The sequence below is a fragment of the Sitodiplosis mosellana genome, unplaced genomic scaffold, assembly GCF_009176505.1.
Source record: "Sitodiplosis mosellana isolate CC-2019 unplaced genomic scaffold, AAFC_SMos_1.0 Smas_scaffold_11, whole genome shotgun sequence".
Classification (NCBI taxonomy): Eukaryota; Metazoa; Arthropoda; class Insecta; order Diptera; family Cecidomyiidae; genus Sitodiplosis; species Sitodiplosis mosellana.
In genome coordinates this window covers 2781536-2796245 of record NW_022595253.1, presented here as the reverse complement: position 1 = coordinate 2796245, position 14710 = coordinate 2781536, and the positions used below count along the sequence as shown (strand labels likewise).

At 37.2% G+C, this 14710-nt stretch overlaps 1 protein-coding gene across 26 annotated transcripts in view; it reads left to right on the top strand.

Annotated features, from left to right (window-relative positions):
- The window catches only part of LOC129567299 (protein lap4-like), a 122864-nt gene that overhangs the window by 27502 nt on the left and 80652 nt on the right, over positions 1 to 14710 (top strand). For 18 of the 26 annotated variants that reach the window (XM_055444047.1, XM_055444045.1, XM_055444044.1 and 15 more), the window contains 10 exons: positions 2695 to 2863; positions 5610 to 5855; positions 6623 to 6790; positions 6956 to 7322; positions 7525 to 7576; positions 7888 to 7959; positions 9557 to 9789; positions 9913 to 10125; positions 10258 to 10382; positions 10464 to 10654. In XM_055444047.1, coding sequence (XP_055300022.1) covers positions 2695 to 2863; positions 5610 to 5855; positions 6623 to 6790; positions 6956 to 7322; positions 7525 to 7576; positions 7888 to 7959; positions 9557 to 9789; positions 9913 to 10125; positions 10258 to 10382; positions 10464 to 10654 — 1836 coding nt within the window. The remainder of the gene's footprint in view (positions 1 to 2694; positions 2864 to 5609; positions 5856 to 6622; positions 6791 to 6955; positions 7323 to 7524; positions 7577 to 7887; positions 7960 to 9556; positions 9790 to 9912; positions 10126 to 10257; positions 10383 to 10463; positions 10655 to 14710) is intronic. The other 8 variants (XM_055444037.1, XM_055444038.1, XM_055444036.1 and 5 more) reach the window with 1 other exon arrangement.

Genomic DNA, 14710 nt, shown 5'->3' with positions numbered 1-14710 from the left:
GAGTGAGTGTGTGTACGTCATCTGTGCTCTCGAGACTTGCGGCTGATGCTGAGTGAGAAAAAGCAGTCAGAATGAACGAAGAATATTTATTACTTTCGTTTTTCCCCGATCGTTTCGTTTTCTTTTTTTTCGGTGAACACGCGTCTGTTGTCTAGTCGCAGTGGTCGTAATATGTGTTCAATGAACATGTAACGGGGAAATAAGCAGTTTGAACTGATGCTTTCGATCACAGAATTGAAGAAGAACAACAGCAACGTGAAAAAAAATTCGGCTTAGAACCCACTAAATATTTTTTCTTAAACCTACTATTATGCTGTGCTGTTTATTAATAGCATCCCAAAGCGATAGACACTTTCTCTTCGTTGTATGTGTGTGCCTGCGTGTATAGCGCATTTAATGCTCATTTCGAATGCAATAAATAAACTGATCTATTTAAAAATCTTAATCACTTGGATACCAAGTTCATGTCATTTGGCATCTGTTGTTCAGTGGCGCACACAATTCATTCGCGGTGAAATTTATTCGCTGATACTAAGCAGTGCATTACCTTGAGACGAGATTTATGCTAGAAAACGAAACAAAAACAACAGATAGACGCAAACTTCGAAATTTACACCAGCTGACGACCACGACCACGACTACGACGACGACGTCGAATTGGCATTAAAATTTGACGCTGATTTGTTGCTATTACGAGTTGATTTGGAAATTCCGTTGGTAAGCCGTGCGGTGTGTTGTTCGGGATCTTTTATGTAATCTCTAGCTATGTGAAAAATGCTAAACTTGTCTTTCTCTATGCCATTTTTTTCCTCCTCTCGCTTCTCACTGGCGATGAGACACAAAGAAATGAAAAGAAAACAAAACCATTGTCGTTGAAATGACACTTCGCGTCTTTTGTACACCTCGTAAAAAAGCATAAAATGTACGCACTCGCGTTCAAACGCTTGTTCGTTATTTCGTTCTCTTCTTCTGCTGTTGTCGCTGCTTTATGTATATGCGTTTTTAGTGGTTAACAAGACAAGGTCGAGAACAATGACTTTCTTCATTTCTTTTTTGTCTTCGTGGTTCTCTCGGTTGAGACGCGCGATCGCAAGCAAGAGCAAAAAAATCAGTGCGTGGTTTTCTGCGTGGACAACACACGTAAGAGTCGCGCTTCTTCACTTGTCACATTCATTACAGTCGAGAGCCAACATCTGACATCATCATCACCGTCAACACTCATAAACATTAATTTTCGCACTAATCTTGATGTCCTTTTCCGCCTGCGTTAGTTTGCCGTTGCCATCGTCTTCTTCGTGTTTCTCAGCGTTGCATTTCTTCTTCCTTCCTCTGCCATTTCAAAATGTTTGTGTGAGCAATGAGCGTAATTTTACACAATGTCAATGTTGTAGCTCCGTATCCATGGGCCTGAACATCAAACGCAGTAATTTACTTACCAGTTTTTGCCAGAAGATTACACCGTGCAGCCGAAGAAAACAAACATTTGAAAAGAAATGCAAAGAAAAGTGAATGAAATTCAACGACTCATGTTAGCTCTATTGTAGCAAATTTATCGAATGTGAATGCGAAATTTCTTGGGGTCGAGCCACCAACTCTATCTCTTTCTCTCTCCCTCAGATTCTATCTCTAGCTTGATATTGTTTCTACTGTTGACTGCGGGCATATCATGTGCGTTCTCAACTCGCCTTCTTCCGAGCCATCGTGCGCGTATTTTCGCAAGCAACATTGCGCTCAAAGGAACTCCCAGAGCTTGTGTGTAGTTAAGCCATTCATAAAATTTGTGTGTGTTTTTTTCGCTTCCACTTCAACTGATTTAAATTATTGTATGTCGTAGCGTCGACGATGATCAAGATGCACAAAGAACATAAATTGAAAATGCCATTGTGCAAATACAAATGAAATCCCATGCAACGATGATGATGATGATGATAAAAACAAGAGAAAAATATTACAACTGGTTGAACCACAATCACATAGCTCCTGCACACAACTGTGTTCTTTTCGCTCTTTCGCTCTTTCTTCCCTTCTTCTTTCTTTTCATTTATTTATAGATTGTCTTTTACCTGTTCTAATGATCTACATCCATGGTTGGAACAATTGTACGGTTGAGGAGCATGCAAGCAATTCGCTCGTTTGCTCGCTTATTCGTCAGTTGAATCATGTTGATTGTGAGCCATAAAATTGCGATGTTATAAAGGCACGCTATTCCAATTACACGAAATTCATTGAAATTAAGCATCGGTAATAAATGGACAAAACTGCACGTCTGTGTTTCCGTTGACAAATAAAAATTTTTGTTTTATCACCATACGTTATGCCACATAAACATTTAAATGCAAATTCAACAGAGTCGCGTCGAGTAGATATAGAACGTCTGTTGCTGATTGCACAAAGCGAATCAAGTTGATAGTGAGAAGGAGAGAGGGAGAGAGAATCCGTCGAAATTCGAACGTTGTGTATCGTTACATAAAATAGAATTCCTTACATTTGTGCAAATTATCGACGCTTGACTGCAAAATTGTTCAACGCACACTTTGGAATTTTGGATTTAATGCTTGAGGGAACTTGTAGGCGTACACAATTCTAGACACAAACATATACACCACGTCCATAATTTATTCATTCATAATCATTTTAGTAAATTGAATATTAATTCTCAAAAATTTAATAATTTTCTTTTTGTTGTCATTCCAGAAATCCCCGACATTCCAGATGAGATACGGCATCTCAAAAGTTTGCACACAGCAGATTTTAGCTCGAATCCAATCGACCGCTTACCACCCGGATTTTCTCATTTAAAAAATCTAACAGTATTAGGATTGAATGATATGTCATTAACATCGCTTCCAGAGGATTTTGGAAAGTAAGTATGGTTTCGGTTTTTATTGTTGTTGTTGTTGTTTCAGTCCACAAATGATTCTGGCTCTGTTCCATTGTCAGTACAAGTAGAACAACATTGTTTTTTACCATTATCAGGCATCAGCATAATTCCTGTTTAGTGTACGTGCCCATTTTCAAGATAAAATCTAATGAATTAAATGCCAATCACACGGTTCTCTGTTTATTCTCCATGACGTCAAATATTTTGAACATGATCAAACTGATTGGAAAGACAAACAAGAATCACATTGCGCGATTGCTCTTTTTCCCTCGGCATTTATCTCTTCGCCATCGGATTATAAATCAATTCAATCCACATACACACAAATCGCAAACATTGGAATCGAACGAGCGAAATTTTCAGCGTGAAAACACGAAACGTATAATTGACGTAATTGATCATAATGGTATAATGGTTTGTTTTTTTTTTGGAAATGTGTATATCGACAACGAGCGCCAAACGAGAAACAATGCTAATTCATTATTTTTCTTCTGCATATCTTTTTTTCCGAAGGATTAACAGCCTACGAAGAATTGATCGTATAGCGTAAAAGACTCAGTCGCGTATTGACATTTTGCATTGGCATTTCGATTGAACAAGCAAATTGACCTTTTTCGTAAGCATCTAATTTTAGATGCCACGGCTTTGCACGGAATCTATACACAATCGTAGTAGAAAAGCGAAGAAAACACCAACATAAGCACCGAGCGCATTTCACGATATTAAATTCATTGCCATGGAAAACCACATGATTCATGAGTCATGATTGCTCTTAATGCTGTTACCCTCAATTACCGTTAGGTAAACATCTCGTTCTGTAGCTCAACGAATAAAAAGCGTAGCGAATTCATGTTGCACGCTTTGCACTCTCTACCTCCATTATTCACCAATTGATTCGTCGATTTGCTCCGAAATTTACCGCGAATGACTTTCTTAGATTCAAGGCAATGGAGAAAGAGTCGAAATTCCCAACGAGAAGAAATAAAACTATATAATCGCATTTAACATGAAAAACTGAAAATTGGCTGATATTATTGTACTTTTTATCTAATTAATGGTATTAATCAGCTCCAGCCCCAGTGTCACATTTACCGTGTCCATTACTTTCAATATTTGCAGGAAAAAAACCGTTCTGGGAATTTATAATCTCTGAAAAGAGCGATTAAAATAAATGCGAATATTGTGTTTGATGCGCGCGTTTGGGTCATCACAGCATTTATTACCATTTGGTGAACCTTTCATTAAATAAATAATGAGTGAGTGTGTGAGAAAGCGGCAAAAAGTGTCCGAACTATTAATTAATTGCATCAGATTTAACTTTCAATGGCTTTTTTTGCTCTCTCTCTCTCTCTCTTGCCGCTCGCTCTCATTTGATCGAATATTCCGTTAGTGAAAATCAATAATCAAACCGAATTAATTGTAAAATGGATTGGATAAAGTTAAGGTTTTCAGATTCGGGCTGAAAATTATTGATAAAATCGCTGTTGGTATACTATACCACGCACTGATTCCAGAACAATTGAAAAACGTATCCATTTTCTGTGGAATTATAAATCGATAACGTTGGTTTCATCCCATCTGTGGCACTCTGTGTTTTTAACTGATGCGTTCACATATATAGATTTTGTATACAAAATGGTTTTAATGTGAATAAATGAGAGTGCTGTTGGGCACAGTACGAGTGAACCAGTTCTAGTGAAGAAGAGTGAGTGTGTTGCTGTGTGCGCCTCGAAAATCTATTTAAATAAAATTGCCCGTAATGAGAAGCGAAAAATATGAGAGAGTGTGTGTGTGTGCTTGCGTTTGTACGCAAAAGTCTATTGATGCGAACGGGGCAAAAAGGCGATTACGATATTAATACGTTTTACTGCAGATCTAACGACATAAAAATCAATAATTGGATTATAAAAACCCAATCATCGCTGAAATGACGGCTGAAGTGGAAGAGAGAGAACGCAACTCGGTGGCTCTGAGTCGCAGCACAACACAGCAACACAAAGACAATATAAAGTTCATTAAAAGAGAGCGAGAGAGAGAGAGAGAGAGAGAGAGTTTTATATAATTTCCGGTTATGAATGCGAAGCGACATCGATCCCATCCATCACATAATATCAAACTCACAGCTAGTAGCTATATACTTTGCGCCTCATCATTCCGTGTTGTTTTTTCTCTCTTTCTCTCTCATTCTGTTTTAAAACGTTTACGAAGCGCCATTTTCGGATGGCAAACGATTGAAGAAGAGAAGTGAATCATGCAAACGACTAGCCGACATTGATGATATACATGTGTCAAATCATCTCGAAGCACACTTTATACCTTCCAACGGTTAGTCATTCACTAATCAATACATACATGCGACATGTTACACACTCACTCTCTATCTCTCTCTCTCGCTCTGCATCCGTCGAATGCTCGCAGCTCAAACGGTTTATGTTCCGACTGAATGTGCAATGTCTAGAAAAGGCGAAAATATGTAGAGCTGAAAACGAAAGTTGTAAAATGGCTTTAAATGTCATAGAAAAAAATAAACAGCAACATAAGCAGTAAATACAATTGACATTTGTTGTTTACAGTTAAAATCCCATCGTAAATCCAGCGATGAGCCATTCCATACAAAACATTTACAGCTAGGCGTTTTAAATTAAAATTCTAAGCTGTATTTATTATTATACATTTAACTTTTTCGTTTTACCATTTAACTATGGGCATTTTTTTCTCTTCTTTTCAGCTTGTCCAACCTGGAGTCACTGGAATTGCGAGAGAATTTATTAAAGGATTTACCGGAATCGATAAGTAGATTAACCAAATTGGAACGATTGGATTTGGGCGACAACGACATTGTGACACTGGCGGCGCATTTAGGTTATTTGCCAGCATTACAAGAGCTATGGTTAGATCACAATCAATTGCAGCGGTTGCCACCGGAAATTGGCCGCTTGACAAATTTGACGTGTCTCGATGTATCGGAAAACAAGTGAGTATGACAAAATTGTCGAAGAAAAATAGATCTGTTGAATAACAAAGATTCTTCTAAACAAAAGCAACGAGACAAATTCGTTTAACGAAAAAAATGAGAAAATGAGCGTTATGAATTTACCAGTTAATCATACTATCCATTGCTTAACTGCGAAAAAAATAACAACAACAGCATGCAAAGGAAGAGAGGAAAAAAAGCAACAACAAGAATTTCATTCTAATAACTAAACGCGCATAGCTCCATCGCACACACAACAACTTTTTACACATTGTTTCTGATTAAAACAAATTGTATGCGTGCAGTACGCAACACAGAGAGAAGAAAAAAGAAACGTGCAAGCCTTAGCTAAAAAAAAAATGAGCCAACCAACTAAATTGTATGGGAGTGATGCGTGCGTGTTTAGCATAAATATGTTGAAGTTATTGTCCATTTCTTGAGTAAAATTAAAAAAGTGACGTAGCAACGTGAAACGTTGAAATATTCAATGTGGTGTTGTTGTTGTTGTGATGTTTTTATTCTCAATTCTTGACTCCTATCCGGGAATTCTAGCGAACAGTTTGCCGCGCAACGTAATAGAGAGAAAATTATACGTATGCATTCGTCGTAAATTGATGTCATTGACTTGCTTTCGACATACAGTTAAATGGCGATTCATTTTATTCAACATTGTTTCAAGCTGTGAATTCAGCGTATTAATTAACCGAATACAATTTTTTTTTGCTATCATTTTTTTTTTTCAATTCCATGATGAAACACACACACAGACTAGAAGAATTACCTGAAGAAATTGGCGGCTTAGTAAATTTGACCGATTTGCATTTATCGCAAAATGTTCTGGAAACATTGCCGGATGGCATGTCAAAGTTGCGCAAATTGACGATTCTCAAATTGGATCAAAATCGTGTAGACATTCTGAATGAATCAATCGGATTGTAAGTAAATTGATCTATTTTTGGTGTTTGTGTTGCTAAAGCCACGTATACATACACACATTGAATCAATTGAGCTTATTTATCTCAATTGATTTTCCCTTTGATCTTAATCTTTTAATCACTTCATATATTCTCTTTCTATCTATCGTTTTCGACTGTGAACAGATGTGAAAATTTACAAGAGCTTATACTGACCGAAAATTTCCTTCGCAAATTGCCCAAATCGATTGGACGTTTGATAAAATTGAATAATTTGAATGTAGATAGAAATAGCTTAGAATCGATACCCATCGAAATTGGCAATTGTATATCATTGGGTGTGCTCAGTTTACGTGACAATAAGCTGAAAAAATTGCCAAGTGAATTGGGCAACTGTACGGAGTTGCATGTGCTTGACGTATCGGGTAATCAATTACAATATCTACCATACACACTGGTCAATTTACAATTGAAAGCGGTTTGGCTATCGGAGAACCAGGCACAACCACTGCTCACATTTCAAACTGATACGGACGAGCATACGGGCGAACAGGTTGGAAAATGGGAAAAGTTTTGAATATTTTTTTTTTCAAAATACGAGATGCCAAATCATTTTGATATATGCACACTGAAGCACACTTGTCATTGGTCACCACGGGAATGTGTGTGTGACACAAACAGTCAAACACTTCAGGAGAGCATTTTATCAATCAAACCACCAATTCCGTACTTTATTTCTTTTTATGTACCAACAGGTATTGACATGCTTCTTGTTGCCCCAGTTGGAATATCAACCACAAGGTGCAGGTGAGTTTTATTTTTAGTCTGAAAAACATTTGCATACACATACCCATGTATAAACATAATTTACTTTGAACTATCGCACCCAAAAAAAAATTCTCGTCTTCGTTTGTATTCGACTCTGCCGATGGGTCCGTTTGAGTCTATCACACCACAAATGATAAGCATCCGCATTAATTTTGATAAAGCATCCGGTTCGATGTGTTCGAAGTAAACTTTAATTAAGGCAGCATTTTGTTGTTAGAAGATTTATGAAAATTCTCTTATTCCGATGATGTTTTCTAATCTAAAATATTGATGGAATTTCTATTTTAAAGAAATTCTTCTACCTGGCCGCTTGTATCGATCGAATCAAAGATTCGATTCAATGGATTTATCCCTAATTGAAGGTTTGCATTTATACAACACAAATGAAATCTATTTTTGAAGCTCGAGATTAACCATACAAATACAACATTTACTCCAGTAGACATTCTCTATGTCTATCTTTCTCTCTCTATTTTGCCTGTCTCTCTCTCTCTCTCTCTCTCTCTCTCTGTTTGCCTCCCACTTCAAACTTAACCAGAAATTCTTTGAATGCTTTTACATGTTTTTCATTTGCTCATGACTAGTGCTGCTGAAAATGGTAACCAAATACAAACGCATTCATGGTAAAAAGACCTTATCATTCATTCTCTGAGTACATTGATTAACTCTCGATCCGCTAGGATTTCACACACGTATATATATACTGTTTGGCTGCCTTTGATGAAATAACCATCTTCTGCTCATACCCCAACACTGAAATTCCATTCGATATCAAAGCGAACACATTTTCTAAAACATGTTACATGTTTGTACACAAACAATGTTCGAAAATAAAGTTCGTTCGAAATGAATTTGCTGCATTTTGTTAAGATGCACAAATCGAGCACTGAATGGATAGAGTGCATACAGTTTGAGTCGAAAATGTGTGTGTGCTCGTGTTCTTCGAATCGATGTCGAATAGGAAATCTCAGCTAAAAATACGTTGAACACATAACAAGCGCGAACAGACTTTACATTGCGAGCTAATAAACTAACAATGGAATGTTCTACAAGCATGCCATTTACGTGGATTCATTGTGATTTAAGTATGAAATTTCAAACGCATCATTTAATGGTGCTGTTGCTGCGACCCAACAATTTATGGGTTTCGCACATGATCTTCTCATACCGAAATCGTATTTTATTAACTGTAACTAACAATAGTTTGTCTAATTAATTAACCGTTCATCCATAATATGCATGAAGGCCATATGAACGACTCAATAAATGCACATACCAGCAACTATTGACGACAATATATCTCATATTTATTTTGGAGCGGTTATTTATAGAAAATCTCGGTCGTACACACACCCACAAATTCGGCAAAGAACGATTAAGTACTCAAATCGAAGACGAGACATGGCATTCTCATTGCGTATTCAAAAAGAGCCAATGCTCTTGTGTGTGTGTGTGGATGAATATTTGGAGTTTGATGACGCTAACGCTCTTCTTCGCAACACAATTGATAATAACATTCCGATGTTAGTCTATATTTATTATAATCAAAACATGTTCGACAGAATAATCGATTTGAACTCTCGCTCTCTCTTGAATAAACAAGAAAACATGTGAATTGAAGTGTCGGCCACATCGAAACATCGTTTTATCGGAATTGATTTTCAATTCGTATGTCTGCCTCTAATCCAACTACGATGCAACTAACACAATAAGCATGAATCACGGAATAGTAATTTTCGATTACATTTTCTCTACATGGTATACAATGATAGATAAATATGATAAAACCGTAGCTGATAAACACTTGCATATTCACAATTTGATTGAAAATAACCAAGAATATTGTGTGTGATTGATGATTGTTTCCTGTTACAACTAACCAATTTTTGGTTAAATTTCTATTTTAATTCGTTCTCTGACCGGTTTGTTTTCTATCGCACATTTTGCACATGTTCACAGATGGTCACGACGATGAAGGGTCTTCCGATGATGAAGCATGGGAAGAGCGTGAAGCATCTCGTACACATTCCGTTAAATTTTCCGAAGATTCTGGCATTGCCGATAAGGATACGCCATTCGTACGTCAGAATACACCACATCCGAAAGAATTGAAACTCAAAGCACACAAATTGTTTGCGAAAGAGAAAAATAAAGCCGATGACGGTGGCAATTTGGACACCCTGTCCGAAGAGGTATGTTCTTTTTTTTTCATATATGAAAAGCTTTTGCGAAAACCATTTACAGTTTGCGAAACGTTGAAATGTTCTAAATGACGCTTTTCTCCGGTTTCATGTGTGTGTGTGGAACACATTTAGTCATCATCAAAACCATCATCGGGCAAAACGACCATCATTAATTCCACGACCATGGATAACATATCCGAGGCACGAACCGAAGTCGAATCAATTGTGCCGCCTCCATCGAACACTTCGACCACCGTTGCAACAAGTATTTCACAAGAGCCAATTTTCGGTGGAGCTACCGAACGACATCAATCCTATGGAGATGATGAAAATGGAGAAGTAAATGTAAGTAAAATTATGTTTTCTGTTGTTTTTTTTTTTCAAAAATGAAATTGCAGTATGATCTAGAAAGTGTTTTATCTAATGAAATCCAATATGAAAAGTATATTTTTCTTACTAAAATTTCAATCTATTCAGGGATTCAATGAGCGTAAAGTTGGATTCTCAATGGAAGAAGAGGCAGAGAAAAATGATTCGGAAGGTGGTGATGAAGAAGAAGAAGAAGAGATTGAGAAATTGCATCCAATCAAATTGCATAGGCGGTAAGTGTATTAAACGATGTAAACGCTGAAATGATACGATTGTTGCCAATACTCATGTTTGTTTCATCATTTATATCACAGAGATACGCCACATCATTTGAAAAACAAACGTGTTCAACATGGTGCTATTGACAAGACAGTTGCAAACATCTTATTGGCAAATGCACCGAAGCAACTTGAAACAGTGCCGCCAATTGCCGCAACCAACAACGACAACACCAGTTTAACGGAGAGCAATCGTGAGAACAAACCCGGCCATTTGAATGATTGTGGTGAGTTTTGTACAGAATTTTTTACATTTAATTTATATATGTAACTGACACAAAATAGCGAAATGACGGTGTTGAGATGGGTATCCAAATTGCTGACGACATCTCGAGATAATTAGCCCATGAGTAAATAGTTGAAATCGAAACAAAATCGCCTTCAACCAAATGCGCATTTACTACAAACGGGGGAGCGATTGTGCTGTACTCGTCAAATCGAGTAGCAAAAGTCACATGTAAGTGCTAATCAGCATTCGGGTTGGCACAACAAGCCAACAACAGATCGAAAAATGTTTAACGACAACGAAAATGAGCGCACGCAAATAAACAGTTCAATTAGGTGTGTTCAACGAATGAATTAGAGATGTAAACAAACACAATTTTAAATGTACGACAAAGCGGTGTTGCTTCAAACATGATTTGTAATTCATTGAACGCACCACCTGGCTCTCTTATGGAATGGGTGTAGCATGTATTTTGTTGTGTTTTTGTAATTCGATCGATTTTCGTCGGCAATAAAGCGTCATGTAAATGTCTTAGAACACAATCTAAAATGCATTGATTTCTGATGTGTGCTGTACTGTACGTATATGGTAGAATGAGCTACTGCTGAACAGATGTGTGGGTGAACGAGATCAGGCAGCGTCATTGACAATCCAAACTATGGCTTCGATGCTCACAAGAACAATATACCTTTTGGCGTAATAAATTAGAAAGGTCAAGGACACACATATTGCATATTGGAACAATGGAATTTAATTGAATTATTAATCGCTTTGTTTCCTTCGCCATTTTTGGTTTCGAAACCACTTTCTATTTAATTGAAACTCTCTCTCGCTTTCGCTCTCTTGTTTGTAGTGCAAACAATTGAATCGATCTCTTCGTTCGTTCATTTAATTGAATTTATGTGTATACAGAAAAGTGACGAAAACGACCCGAACTTTAAGTTCATCAATAAATTTTCGCACACACACAATTTCCACACATAGATTAAAAACTTTTCACCACAACTTATAGAATGCAATCGATGTTGTAGTCGATTCTACATTGCAAATGCGCCCCGAACACTGCTGATAAGCACTGCACGTTCGCACGTATATTATATTCTTAGCGTTTGGATGTGTATGCATTGAAATACAATATTGATTTCGCGCATCCAACACAACTCCACTGCGGATATGACGCGTTCAGATTTGTTTTGGTATCAAAATCAAACACACACAACAAACACCCATCAAAATGTGTGGCGATAAAGCGATGAAATGGCAAGAAACGCTTCATTGCTCGTGCAATGCGGAAAATGATAGGCCAATCGACGCGATTTATCATAGACGACTGAGTACAATTTTCCAAATAAAATCGATCAATAGCACATATATATATATATATTCCCATTCCGAATACCTCACATATCGAATGACACTTATGCACACATTGGATATATATGCAGCATTGGATTAAATTCAATTTTCGTTACACATTATAAGTTTGAGTTGTGGAAAAGTTTTGTATATCCTCTTCTCGAAATTCCATGGAATTGCATTATTTGGCTCATTTTGTCTTTGTTTATGTTGCGTACAAAGTTTGATTTTGCTGTTGTTTGGAATCGGAAGCGAATGGAGAAAAAAAACCAAAATGTCAACTTTCACACGTTTGGAGAGCAGAGCTCTGGGATTTTACAGTCGAAAAATTATACGTATATGTATATGATGAAAAAGTTGTTGTCAACATTTACAGTGCTTCTTCGCATGCCAAAAAGAAAGTACGTTGCGAAGAAACCTTTCGGAAATATTACGCGCGCACGATGGCTGTTGTGCATATGAAGTATATTATTTACAATGTTCATTGATCAAGTATCAAATTGCCTTTCGTCTTTCTCTCTCTCTCTCTCTCTCTCTCTCTCTCTCTTTCCTCATATATCGAACCGCCAAAGTAATATTGTATTACTTCATCACACATTCTTCAAATGAAAAATGTTCAAAGCAGTTCGAACCCATTAGTTCTTTGTGTATTCATACGCTCAACAAACTAATAAACTCCCTCATCTGTCTCTGGTTATTGTCCCGCGCGACAGAAGTCATAATTCATGGTTGTAATTAGACTTTAGAGCGTCTCGCTTAACAAAAGAAACATTTAACTGAATTCTAGACCTATACATGGCGCAACTAGCAAAATAAGAAGAAGGAAAAAAGCGTAATAATTTTTCATCTTTTGACCGAAGGTTGGCACATTCGAATAGTGCAGAAAGAGTCGTGAATTCCAACAGTATGAATATAATTTAATTATCGACTGTTCATTAGATACATCTCAAGGTCAAGCTATTGAAGAACAAAGACACTTTTCTCTCTCTTGCTATGCGCCCGCAACGCCGTGAGCAAATGAACAGCCAAAAATCGATAAATCATCGGATTGTGTGAAATGAATTTTCGTTCGGGTTGTAATCGATCAAACGATATATCGATGATAGCTCATTCATGACGATAAACGATAAAATGCGCGACCCAAAAGCAGGCGGTAATTGCCCATTCAACAAATCTTCTCAATGAAAACACTACCCGAACTAACGAGGAACAATTCGCACCTTTCTTCGTTCATACTGAGCGTCAAAATCCAATTACCAGCATAAAATGTCATTACAAGTACAGCCATAGAGTGGAACAGAGGGAGAGAAAATTCGGGTCATGTGAAACCGAAAGGCACTTTGAACTAGATCTACTGGATCACAAGATTACGGTCATACATTTTATGACGCATCGACTTTAATCGGATTCCATAATTAAATCGATGTGTGTGCGTGGACGCGACATGTTGTGTCATGTGTCACACACTCAACGTTTATATTTTGGTATGAGATACACGGGGCTATAACATCACATCTATTTCATTGTGTATGAATAATTGAGTATGAGATACAATATGACGTGCTGATGGAATGTGTATATGCAAAATTTAGCGTGGAATTTTTGCTTGGATTTAGCTTGATTATTATCAATGCGCAATATCTATTTCGAGTTGTGGCTCCAACGATACACACACATATACCGTTCTTTCTGGTAAATTATCTCTCGAATGACAAATTCCAAACAAACAAACGCACAAACGTAAACATTTAGCATGAGTAGCGGGGCTGATAACAGTGAGATAACGTTTTCAAGTTCCGAAAATTCAAAGCATAGCCTATATTTATTGTATTGACATTGTGTTTATGCAATACAGAGATAAGGTATGAATAATGGCACCTTGCTTCGTTAACTCGTTCGATTTTGTACAAATAGTCGATACACTGGCGAATAGACAAAATCTACGTATGTTATGGTATGGCATGCTATCGAAACGGAGCAAACACACATAGAGAAAGAGCGAGTGGAAAAAAGCACTCGCAATATTTTTGTGTATCACTCACTCACCTTCGGTAAGCATTTAAAGGCATTTTAGCCGTGTACATTTTATGTCATCGCTAAAAACACCAAAACAAGTCGCTTGCAATGTGTGATTTGAACAGTATGTGTGTTTTTTTTCAGTATTCACTCTCATACATTTGCTAATTTTACGCTCGAGCATGTCATACAAAATTCAAAACACAAATTACTTTACACTCAAAAACACACACATAGACTGGAGTAGAGAAGAGAGCGCAAAAAACAATATATAGCAGAATCACCCGCAGCTATAATGTCGCGGTTTGTGTTGTTGTTCGCATATACACTAACACACACATACCATACAGCGTAGCTCGCCTCAAGCACATACATCATATATCGAGATAGATTTTATTTTTCGGGCGGTGCGAGTGTGTGTGTGCGTGCGATTTCTTTAAGTATCGTGTTGCTTGTGTCGTTTGGATTCTCGTTCAAACATCAAAGCAGAATTGCACACACACATCGATATGTCGATTGATTATTTTAATTTTAGCTAAAATAAATACGCTCGCGTCCAACACATGCACACTCCGGGCAGGTCTTGGTCTTGGTCGTTTTGTATATTGTACGAAATTCGCCACGAAACTCGATCATATTCACATAGGCAATTTCGCCTCAGTCACAATTCTGTATTCGATTTGAT